The 12445-nt window shown below is 42.7% G+C and overlaps 2 protein-coding genes across 2 annotated transcripts; both read right to left on the bottom strand.

Moving 5' to 3' along the window:
* Window positions 1-4158: 4158 nt before the first annotated feature.
* LOC308166437 (gamma-crystallin M2-like) lies at window positions 4159-4834 on the bottom strand (the record flags this gene model as incomplete). The annotated part of the gene is made up of 2 exons (XM_080540739.1): window positions 4159-4443; window positions 4565-4834. The coding sequence occupies 2 exons, from the start codon at window positions 4832-4834 to the stop codon at window positions 4159-4161; spliced, it is 555 nt and encodes a 184-aa protein (XP_080396865.1).
* A 4209-nt stretch (window positions 4835-9043) lies between these two features.
* LOC308166438 (gamma-crystallin M2-like) lies at window positions 9044-9688 on the bottom strand (the record flags this gene model as incomplete). Its single annotated transcript, XM_080540740.1, has 2 exons — window positions 9044-9328; window positions 9425-9688. The coding sequence occupies 2 exons, from the start codon at window positions 9686-9688 to the stop codon at window positions 9044-9046; spliced, it is 549 nt and encodes a 182-aa protein (XP_080396866.1).
* Between the last annotated feature and the right edge of the window lie 2757 nt (window positions 9689-12445).

Here is a 12445-nt window from a genome sequence, read left to right as displayed (position 1 = left end):
CATTACATCAAGCACTCCATTCATGGTGTGTGAGTTTAATATATATATATGTTTTAAATCCCTCAACTGTCTCTATAAAACAACAACTCATTTTCTAATCCATATTATTTCTCTTTCAAATCCTGAAACAAAATCCTGTTTCTCACCCAATTTCTGAAGTTTTGGTCACTTAAATTTGGTTTAAATATATCATCATAAGCAAACCAGCTCAACGGTCTCACTTAACTTTCCAATTCCTGCTGTTAAATTAGATCAAACCAAGTATTCAGTGTGTGTGAACTTATTGGATCTATTGAATCTTGTAATGCCTTTACAAGTTTAGGATTACTAGTTAGGGATTGGATTGGGATTTCCTCTACAGTCATCTCAACATCTTTCCACTTTGTGCTTTAGTCTTTGTCACACCACTTGATTACTGGGCCAAGTTGTGCAGCATGATGATAATATTTAAAGTTTGGGAGTGCCATACTACTCATATCTTTTTTTAGTTGTAATGTACAGTATTTTATTAATATTTTTCTTCTCTTATTAATGTTAATCGTTGTTGTTTTCTTGTCCCAAAATAGGTTGCAGTTGTATGATACATACAGTATAAAGACTGTAGCCATACAATACTGTGAATATATCATATAAATATGGCGTTGACACAATCATTGTATCAGAATAGGATATGATGCACATGTGCCTATCCAATGATCTCCAATTGAGCTAAACTCACAACCCAGCTTCCCAGAGCAGAGTCATACTGTAAACGTATAGTTGATACTGCAACCTTGTTAAGAGAACTGAGAATATGTATGCAATGTGACATAGTCTGGTGAAAGAGTCCATGAGTAGGGCAAGGTCATTTTTCAGTTTTTTACAGATTATGAAAGTGCAGATTGTAAGCTTTCAAATGATGTCATACATTGAAAATGGTAGAAGAATATACAGTATGCATTTTGGTAAAAGTCAAACCCAATGCCAGAGAACCTCGCTCTGAATCAAAGCAGACGTGTTTGCTACCATCGAGTTGGTAGCTAGCTAGCGGCTAAGAAGGAACATCGCTATGAACATCTAACTGCACGTTTAGCACATCACAACATGCTTATAGAACATCGCTATGAACATCTAACTGCATGTTTGCACTGATAGAACATCGACATGCTAAAAACACTACACAACTACACATAATCAGATGATCACACAGTCCTTGGTTTTGAACACGTCCTAAACGTAAGTTCACTTTTAAGTGACTTGAGAATTGCCGACATGCAGACCTTTTCACCAGACCGTGTCACAAATGTTACTTACACTTGTAAAAACTCACAGCACTGATGAGTAAAATGGAAAAAAGACTAAAGTAAGAAAATGTTTAGACTGTCTTTCTGGTGATGTAATGATGAAATCACCGGACAAATATGACTAGGTAACAAAGCAACTGTTTATTCGTTACTGCAAAACAGTAAATTGTTCAGCTGAATGAACTGACTGCAAAAAAAGAGCTTTTTGTCGACCTTTTGTGGTCCTCATCTCTGGTCGGGCCATGCGTGTTTTGTTGGGTGTCCATTGTTGAAAGTGCATTGGTAGCTGTTTCTTGTTATGGTTTAAAACTATACACAGTTTAGTGTTTTGTTCTTGGTTTTTACACACAGGGACAAGGGGATAGGTAAGCTGCCCGTGGGTTTACTTTGCATCACAGAGTCACATCTTTGTTTTAAACATTAGGCTAGGTACGGGTGACCCCCATGTGTTTCTAGTAGATTGTGTGTGGTTAGGTAGCAGGGACGTGCGCTATACAAATAACATCTTGTGAGAAATGCGCTATACAAATAAAACTTGATTTGATTTGATCTATATATTTGTATTCATTGTCGTATTTTCTTAGTAAGTAAAGCTTTATTTATATAGCGCCTTTGGTACATAAATGCAACTCAAAGCGCTTATTTAATTCTTGTTAAATGTTTATCTATTTATTTTCTCTCTATTTATATACACTACCGTTCAAAAGTTTGGGGTCACCCAGACAATTTCGTGTTTTCCATGAAAACTCACACTTTTATTTATCAAATGAGTTGCAAAATGAATAGACAATATAGTCTAGACATTGACATGGATTGAAATAATGATTTTTATTTGAAATAATAATTTTGTCCTTCAAACTTTGCTTTCGTCAAAGAATGCTCCCTTTGCAGCAATTACAGCATTGCAGACCTTTGGCATTCTAGCGGTTAATTTGTTGAGGTAATCTGAAGAAGTTTTTTCCTGAAGCACCTCCCACAAGTTGGAATGGTTTGATGGGCAGTTCTTGCGTACCATACGGTCAAGCTGCTCCCACCACAGCTCAATGGGGTTGAGATCTGGTGACTCCGCTGGCCACTCCATTACAGACAGAATACCAGCTGCCTGCTTCTTCCCTAAATAGTTCCTGCATAATTTGGAGGTGTGCTTTGGGTCATTGTCCTGTTGTAGGAGAAAATTGGCTCCAATCAAGCGCTGTCCACAGGGTATGGCATGGCGTTGCAAAATTTAGTGATAGCCTTCCTTATTCAAAATCCCTTTTACCATGTACAAATCTCCCACATTACCCGCACCAAAGCAGCCCCAGACCATCACATTACCTCCACCATGCTTGACAGATGGCGTCAGGCACTCTTCCAGCATCTTTTCACTAGTTCTGCCTCTCACAAATGTTCTTCTGTGTGATCAAAACACCTCAAACTTCGATTTGTCTGTCCATAACACTTTTTTCCAATCTCCTCTGTCCAATGTCTGTGTTCTTTTGCCCATATTAATCTTTTCCTTTTATTGGCCAGTCTCAGATATGGCTTTTTCTTTGCCACTCTGCCTAGAAGGCCAGCATCCCGGAGTCGCCTCTTCACTGTAGACGTTGACACTGGCGTTTTGCGGGTACCATTTAATGAAGCTGCCAGTTCAGGACCTGTGAGGCGTCTATTTCTCAAACTAGAGACTCTAATGTACTTGTCTTCTTGCTCAGTTGTGCAACGGGGCCTCCCACTTCTCTTTCTACTCTGGTTAGAGCCTGTTTGTGCTGTTCTCTGAAGGGAGTAGTACACACCGTTGTAGGAAATGTTCAGTTTCTTGGCAATTTCTCACATAGAATAGCCTTCATTTCTAAGAACAAGAATAGACTGTTGAGTTTCATATGAAAGTTCTCTTTTTCTGGCCATTTTGAGAGTATAATCGAACCCACAAATGTGATGCTCCAGATACTCAACTAGCTCAAAGGAAGGCCATTTGTATAGCTTCTCTAACCAGCAAAACCGTTTTCAGCTGGTTAGAGAAAGGGTTTTCAAGGTTTTTCTAATCATCCATTAGCTTTTTAACGCGATTAGCAAACACAATGTACCATTAGAACACTGGAGTGACGGTTGCTGGAAATGGGCCTCTACACACCTATGTAGATATTTCATTAAAAACAGATGTTTGCAGCCAGAATAGTCATTTTCCACATTAACAATGTATAGAGTGTATTTCTGATTAATTTAATGTTATCTTCATTGAAAAAAACTGTGCTTTTCTTTCAAAAATAAGGACATTTTTAAGAGACCCCAAACTTTTGAACGGTAGTGTATACTGAAGGGGGGAAATCGGCCCGAAATCGGCCAGATTATCTTTATGTGTGTACCCGGCTTTAGATGTTCAGAATAGAAATAAAAATAAGGATTGCAAAGATAATTAAAGATAAGTGTCAAACAAAACAGGAGCATTCTCTATGGCATCTTGGTAACAGGAAGTGAGGTCACAGACTGTGTCTTCCTGCTACGGCCACGCCCTCCAGGTGAATCACCTGCCTATTTAAATCCCACTCCGGCCACTAGATGGGGTTGACTCAAACTAAAAGTATATGAGACAATACAAACAGGAAAATAATCATTTTGGCTCCTACAAAACAGATTTAGTTTTTTTTATTATTTATGGGAGGAAAACCTTATTGTTCCATCCTGCCAGCTAAATATGTGGTGGCAAGAGGAGAGAGAGAGAGGGAGCAGAGGAGTAAAAGTGCTGTCATTACCAAAGTGTCTGTGTGAGTGTTATCATTGTACACCTTGTAAAAACAAACAAAAACACACCCAACTTCAAAATTAAAATGTTCTAAAATCTTTATTCAACGGATTCTCTTTAGAAGTACTTTTTTGAAGTAACATCAAGCAACATCTAGTACCAGGAATCCATGATGCGCCTCATGGACATGAACCTCATGTTGTTGTTGCCGTGGCACATCTGACTGAAGTTCCTGTACTCGCCGGGCCTCATGTACCACTGCCTGCCCCTGTAGTTGGCCTGGTCGTACATGAGCCAGTGGCCGTCCATCACGTTGCAGGACATGCAGTTGTTCATGCGGTAGCGGTCCTGGATGTTATCACAGTCGTCCATCATCTCGTGCATCTGACCTCCGAAGCTCTCCCTCTCATAGATCCTCATCCTGTAGTTGCCCCTGTGCTGTAATGGGATCAGGAAAACAAGGGTTTAATTGGAGGATCAACAGACAGATAGATAGATAGATAGATAGATAGATAGATAGATAGATAGATGGATAGAGTAGATGGTTGTGTGGACCTACCATGGGGATGTAGCGGCAGGACTGCATGTTCCAGTTGAACATGTTGTTGTAGTCGGAGTACTCTCCCCTCTTGAAGAACCACTGGTTGCCCATGTAGTTGTTGCGCTCATAGGCCATCCAGCAGCCGTTGTGCACCCTGCAGGACTGGCAGCGGCTCATGTAGGAGGACATGTCGGAACAGTCGCTCATACAGTCGTAGGAGCGGCCTCCGAAGTTCCTGTCCTCGTAGAAGGTGATCTTGCCCATGTTCATGTCGGAAGAGGAAGTCATGTTGATAGCGGTGGTTAGCTGCTAATGATAGCTGCTGTTGCTGGTCCTAGAAGTGGTGAGTGACTGACTTGCTACCTTTTGGGAAGCCCTCCAATTTATACCTATGGGACCAGGGGCCTCTGCCATTGTTTGGAGAGAGAGAAAGAGGCCCTGAGTCAGCGACATGCTATAGAATATTATAGAGGGAGGTCCCCCCTTCTGTTCTGTTATTTCTCAAAGAAGTTTAACAACAGTCAGTCACACTATTCTACCATAGAGCAGGAGACGATGGCTCTGTTGCTCGCGCTTCAGTTTTTGAAGTTTAGGTAGGATCTGGTTTAACGCCTGTGATCGTTTATACTGACCATAATCCTTTGGTGTTCCTTCACAGAATGTGTAACCTTAACCGACACCTGATGCGTTGGTCGCTAATGGTCCAAGGTTTTAATTTGGAGATCAGACACAGGAAAGGTTCTGAAAATGTATTTGCTGATGCCCTTTCTCCTTGTTGCAGTTTTTCCTCAATTTCCAAAACGTTTAAGAGTTAAGCATTTTGTCAAAACTCTTCTCAAAACTGATCTCTCTTTTTTTCCAAAAACGGATTCTTTCCACCAAAGCGATACACACAGCTATCATATGAATATCTCTTACTGAGCGTCAATTAAACACTGGTGTGATGAACTTATAAACTGCGCTATATAACTGCATAATCAAGAGTTAGTCTTTCCAGTGTGTGCCTGGCAGTGGGTACCCCCAGTACCTAGATCTACAGTAAACCGATCTACAAAATAGAAGCTACTATGTCTCCATTGGCAACTTGTGTCCGACAAAAATGGCGTTTGGGGTTCCCCAAGGATCAATCCTTGGCCCCCTCCTATTCAATCTCTACATGCTTCGATTGGGACAAAATTGCCTAAGAGTGCGGATGACACTCAAAACTACACAGCCCTCTCACCGAATGACTAGACCCATCGAAAATGTATGTAATTGCATCGAACAAATAACCACCTGGATGACACAAAACTTCCTCCAATTAAACAAGGACAAAACAGAAATAATTGTATTAGGGTGCACCTGACAAAAGATTGAAAGTCAGTGCAAAACTTGATTCTCTCTCTCTTCACACTAAAAAACAGGTCAGAAATCTTGGTGTAATTCTAGACTCCGATCTAAACTTCAACAGCCACATAAACGCGATAACTAAATCAGCCTACCATCACCTGAAAAACATAACAAGAATGAGAGGTTTCATGTCCAAACAACACCTTGAAAAGCATGCATTTGTTTTGAGTAGACTTGATTATTATAATGGTCTATTAACAGGCCTATCTAAAGGGGCTGTTCCTAAATGTCAGCTCATCCAAAACACCGCTAGTAGGGTCCTAACAAAAACAAAAACGTTTGAAGACATTCCTGTCTTCAACCCTGAGATCTCTACACAGGCTACCAGTCTCTCAGAGAATTGAAATTATCAAAGTACTCCTAATTGTATACAAATCACAAAATGGTCTTGGACCAAAATACATATCAGATCTCCTCCCACCCTATATTCCAGCAAGGCCGCTAAGGTCAGGTGAGACTAATCAGCTAATCATTCCAAGAGTAAAAACAAAACACGGTGCAGCTTTTAGTCACTCTGCCGCATGCTCCTGGAACGGTGCCGCATCAATATGCCGACGGACCGTTGTGCCGGCAGCCCTCCCTGCATGTGAATGCTCTCCGCTTCTCTGTTACGGTACATGTGGGAAAACTGCGGTTAGGGTTAGGTGCTACGTCAACTTGGTACATGCTGGCATGTCTAACCCTAACCCTAATCCTATCCCTAACCCTAACCCTACCCCTAACCCCAACCCTAACCTTAACCGTAGCACCCTAGCACCTAACCCTAGTTTTCCCACATGTACTGTCTTGTCAGCTCTCGCAGAAATCCGCTAATAAACTGTCGGCATCGTGGTCCGTCAGCATCGTGATCCGTCGGCACAGCGGGTGGGCCCCCCTGGAACAAACTCCCTGAAGAAATCAAACAGACCCAAACCCTAAACTTATTTAAAGCTGAAAACCTTCCTGTTTTGCAACAGTTATGATTAAACACTAACACTTCCATCCAAGTCTTTTTATTCATTTCTATTATCTTATTCATTATCTTATTAAATATTTATATATTTATATGTATATATATATATATTATTCATATTATTTTATTTTTGTAAAATGTTTTCTCCTCTTGATCTATTGATTTTTTAAATGCTATATATAAAGCACTTTGAATTGCCCCTGGACATGTGCTATACAAATAAACCTGCCTTGCCTTGCCATTTTTTGTGTTTATACAATACTTGCTCTTCTGGGTGGGGGTGTTACGGACCCCGTGTGTTTCGTGTTCCCCTCTGTCTCCTCCTCTCTCTCTCATTCAACACAGGTGTCTGTCCACGATTGGCCTGTCATTCCCATCCGTCATCACTCACACACCTGTTCCAGACCAATCTACAGTCCTCCATCTATTTAAAGGCCCTCCTGTCCTCTGTTCGGGAGTCTTTCCTGTTTTGTTGGGTGTCCATTGTTGAAAGTGCATTGGTAGCTGTTTCTTGTTATGGTTTAAAACTATACACAGTTTAGTGTTTTGTTCTTGGTTTTTACACACAGGGACAAGGGGATGGGTAAGCTGCCCATGGGTTTACTTTGCATCACAGAGTCACATCTTTGTTATAAACATTAGGCTAGGTACGGGTGACCCCCATGTGTTTCTAGTAGATTGTGTGGTTAGGCAGCAGGGACTGTCTTTCAATAAGGTATTTTCTTTGGCACCGTTCACAGTCCCCTTGTTCCCTTTTGGCGATCATTTGTGTGAAAACATATTCTTTAGTCCTGGTTCATAGCATTTGTGTTGCAACGCACCTACATTCAGCATGATCGCTGCATCTTGTTTATTCGTGTTTATTTCTGGGTATTTTACTCTAGACAGAAGGGTCGTAACAGCTGTGAATGCTCAGCCAACAGATCAACTTCCTCCTACACAGCCCAACATATGCAGTTATTAAATTAAATGATACACAACTACAAAATATATTTGGGGGGCATTCAGCAGATGCCTTTATCCAAAGTGACTTACAACAAATACATGTGTCTAAGTAAGTGAATCATCTGTCCTCCAGTTATCATAAGAACTAATATTCTATGCTTGGGGCCAGGGGTCATTGGCAGTCACAATGCTAGAAGAAGGAAGACTTTTTAAGAATTATTATTATTTATCTATTCACAGTAGAGAAACTGTACAGTGGGGTAGGTAGAGGGGATGAATAGGTCTTGAAGGAGGGACAGTCAAGGTGTAGCCTGAAGAGATGGAGGTCTTCAGTCTAGGGCAGAAGATAAGTAGTAAGTAGACTTATACAGCGCCTTATTCCAAAGCGCTTTACAATGGCCTCTCATTCACCCACCGATGGCGTCAAGCTACCATGCAAGGCGCCGCGCCGGGGTTCAGCGTCTTGCCCAAGTACACCCCTCGACATGTGGCCAGGCGGGGTTCAAAGCGCCGATCTGCCGGCCTTGCGATCATTAGACGCCGGCTCTACCTCCTGAGACACAGCCACCCCAGGTAGTGACTCTCCAGTCCTGTGAAGAGAAGCTGTGACCGAGTAGCGCGACTGCTGCATCCATGTAGAGCTGGCAGAGTGCCAGGCGGCCAGCCGAGGTGGAAGAGCAGAGTGATCGGTCAGGTGTTTGAGGGCAGAGTGATCGGTCAGGTGTTTGGGGGCAGAGTGATCGGTCAGGTGTTTGGGGCCAGAGTGATCGGTCAGGTGTTTGAAGCTGAACGTTAAGAGCAGAGTGATCAGGGGGCTGAACATTACTTGCAAGTACGAGTAATTATACACAACTATAGCAACAACTACCTAATTATAGACAACTAGAAGAAATGTGAAAAACCAAAAGACAAAAAAAAAAGTTACATATCTGTTAGGGGGAAAACCTTATTGTCACCTCTTGCCAAGGAGAGTGAGAAAGAATGAGAGGAGGAAAACACAGAGAGGGAGAAAGGAGAAAGAGCAAGTGACAGTGCTGTCAATACCAAAGTGTGTGTGTTTGTGTGTGTGTGTGTGTGTGTGTGTGTGTGTGTGTTATCATCGTACACTCATCCTATACAAAAAAAAAACACCCAACTTCAAAGTTTTAATTTTCTTAAAACTTTATTCAACCGATTCTCTTTAGATCTTTTGAAGTAACATCAAGCAACATCTAGTACCAGGAATCCATGATGCGCCTCATGGACATGAACCTCATGTTGTTGTTGCCGTGGCACATCTGACTGAAGTTCCTGTACTCGCCGGGCCTCATGTACCACTGCCTGCCCCTGTAGTTGGCCTGGTCGTACATGAGCCAGTGGCCGTCCATCACGTTGCAGGACATGCAGTTGTTCATGCGGTAGCGGTCCTGGATGTTATCACAGTCGTCCATCATCTCGTGCATCTGACCTCCGAAGCTCTCCCTCTCGTAGATCCTCATCCTGTAGTTGCCCCTGTGCTGTAATGGGATCAGGAAAACATGGGTTTAGTGGGAGGATCAACAGATAGATAGATAGATAGATAGATAGATAGATAGATAGTTGTGTACACCTACCATGGGGATGTAGCGGCAGGACTGCATGTTCCAGTTGAACATGCTCTGGTAGTCGGAGTACTCGCCCCTCTTGAAGAACCACTGGTTTCCCATGTAGTTGTTGCGCTCATAGGCCATCCAGCAACCGTTGTGCACCCTGCAGGACTGGCAGCGGCTCATGTAGGAGGACATGTCGGAACAGTCGCTCATACAGTCGTAGGAGCGGCCTCCGAAGTTCCTGTCCTCGTAGAAGGTGATCTTACCCATCATGTTGTCGGAACTCATGTTGTTAGCGGTGGTTAGCTGCTAATGCTAGCTGCTGTTGCTGGTCCTAGAGGTGGTGGTGAGTGACTGACTTGCTACCTGTTGGGAAGCCCTCCATTTTATACCCTTGGGACAAGGGGCCTCTGCCATTGTTTGGAGAGAGAGAAAGAGGCCCTGAGTCAGCGACATGCTATAGAAGGCTATAGAGGGGGGTCCCCCCTCCAAACTGTTACTTCTCAAAGAAGTTTAACAACAGTCAGCTCGCTACTCTACCATAGAGCAGGAGAGTCTGTTGCACACGCTTCAGCTCTTTGAAGTTTAGGTAGGATCTGGTTTAACGCCTGTGATCGTTTATACTGACTATAATCATTTGGTGTTTCTTCACAGAGTGTGTAACCACAACCGACGCCTCAACCATTAGCTCTTCTGTGTCAGACATGAACAACTAATGGTCTCCATTAACACCCCCAAATAGGGCGGACATAACAACCATGTCACAATTTAACACCATCGACTACAAGACACTAGATAAAATAATATCACATCCACCATCCACCTGTGCCCTTGATGTCCTGCCAACAAGCTTTTTTTTAAACATATTTAGCTGTGTGGCAGGCGAACTAATACAAATAATCGACATTTCCCTTTTATCAGGAATCTTCCCTGAAGCCCTGAAATCTGAAGTTATCAAGCCTTTACTAAAAAAGCCTAGACCCATTTGTACTAAACAACTACAAACTCTTATCAAACCTTCCCTGTACAGGAACAATTATTAAAATGGTTGCCCACGAACAACTTCATAGCACTACAGTACACAACACTTCATAGCACTGAAACAGCCCTTATTAAGGTCGTTAATGACATTTGTGTAAACACAGACTCCGGAAAAATCTCAGTTTTGGTACTACTAGATCTTAGCGCTGCCTTTGACACTGTGGACCATGACATTCTAATAGATAGACTAGAAACCTGGGTAGGACTTTCGGGCACTTCCCTAAACTGGTTTAGATCCTACAGGACATAATCTGCTATGTCGGCTACATAGTGTACAGGTTTTTACTTTTGCCTGCTTGCGGCTCTGTCAGTATTGATTGATTGATTGATTGAATGATTGATTGACTGAGAATGTTCATTATGTGAAGCGCATTGAGTTGCATCTTGTAAGAAATGCGCTATACAAATACAATTTGATTTGATTTGATTTGATGTCTCCATTGGCAACTTTGTGTCGGACCAAATTAAAATGACATGTGGGGTTCCACAAGGATCAATCCTTGGCCCCCTTCTATTCAATCTCTACATGCTTCCATTTGGACACATCATAAAAAAGAACAATATTGCCTACCACAACTATGCAGATGACACTCAAATCTACACAGCTATAGTCCCATTGACAATCTCTGTAATTGCATTGAAAAAATAAATTCCCCTTAGATCAGCTTGCGTCACCTATTGTAGAGGCCATGGGTTGATTGGTGATGGAGGACGCCTTGGTGATTCATAGCTGCACACATGGTGATGTTCCCCCCTTCGCTGGCCAGGAACCTCAACAATGGCACACTGGCCGATGATGTTCCTTCCAGTTGCTGCCTTTTTTCAAACCCACTTCATCAACGTGGTCAACCAAAGTGGCCCAAATCTCATCAGAGGCAATTGCTCTCCTAGGTCGTAGTCTTGGTCGTCCTCTTGCTCTTGTTCTTGCTCTTGCTCATCCTCCTCCTCCTCCTCCTCATCATCATCATCCTCCTCCTCTGACTCTCACTCTTCTTGTTCTACCTCTCTCTGCAAAGTCGGCATCCATTGTTCTCCAACACAGGAGAGCTCACCTTTGGCCCTTTCATTGCTAAAGCTATGACAGGTAATTTATTGGCAATAGGTGGTTGCCCATAGGAGGAGTCAATAGTGTGATTGGTGGTTTGAGTCTAGCATTCTGAATGTCACTGTTTTTCATATGAACACAAGAAATTGTATCAATGAAGATTGTGCCAAATGTAGAGAAAAGTATGGTTTAGAACTGGAAAATGAGTGAAAAAATGTAAATGTGTTTGTATCTGGGCAGAATTGGTGTACGATAAGTTACATGAGTTTCAGGTTTTGGTCATTGTCTCAAGTTCCAGTCTTAGGCCCAATTCCATTTCTCATTCTTACCCCTACCCCTCGTTTTGGAGTGCCACTCGCTTTTCGGCTTGCCCCTCGGAACAGAGCTACAAGGGGTAGTGGTTGAAAATCTTCCCCAATGAAATGAGACAACCCTTCAAGACCCTGATACGTCATCAGTAGCGTCATAGAAAAGCATTGACGCTCACATACCAGTTGGCCCTACCCCTACATCCTAACAAGAATTGGGACACCCCTACCCGACACGTGAACATGCTAAACGGAAGGCCAGGGCTAAAATGTTGGGCCAAAGGGTGAATTGGGATTGGGTCTTAGTGTGTAAGCAATTTAGAAGAAAAACGGTAATCCGGTTTAAAAGTGAAACCATGTTGGTGCAACCCAGCCTTGATTTGATTTAAGTTCTGTAACCATGGCAGCAGCCTGTTAGGTATTGTAACAATGGCAGCACAACCTGTTGACAATGACCAGCATCAGGAAGACAAGATGGCCAACAGAGAGAGAGTGAGAGAGGCAGGGAGAGAGAGAGAGAAAGAGACAGACAGAAAGAGGAAGAGACAGAGAGAGAGACAGACAGAGACAGAGAGAGAGGGAGAGAGAAAGAGACAGACAGAGAGAGGGAGAGACAGAGAGAGAGGGAGAGAGAGACAGAGAGGGAGAGAG

The sequence above is a fragment of the Nansenia antarctica genome (genome assembly GCF_963989245.1).
Source record: "Nansenia antarctica genome assembly, chromosome: 10".
Classification (NCBI taxonomy): domain Eukaryota; kingdom Metazoa; phylum Chordata; class Actinopteri; order Argentiniformes; family Microstomatidae; genus Nansenia; species Nansenia antarctica.
This window is presented reverse-complemented; position numbering and strand designations above follow the sequence as displayed.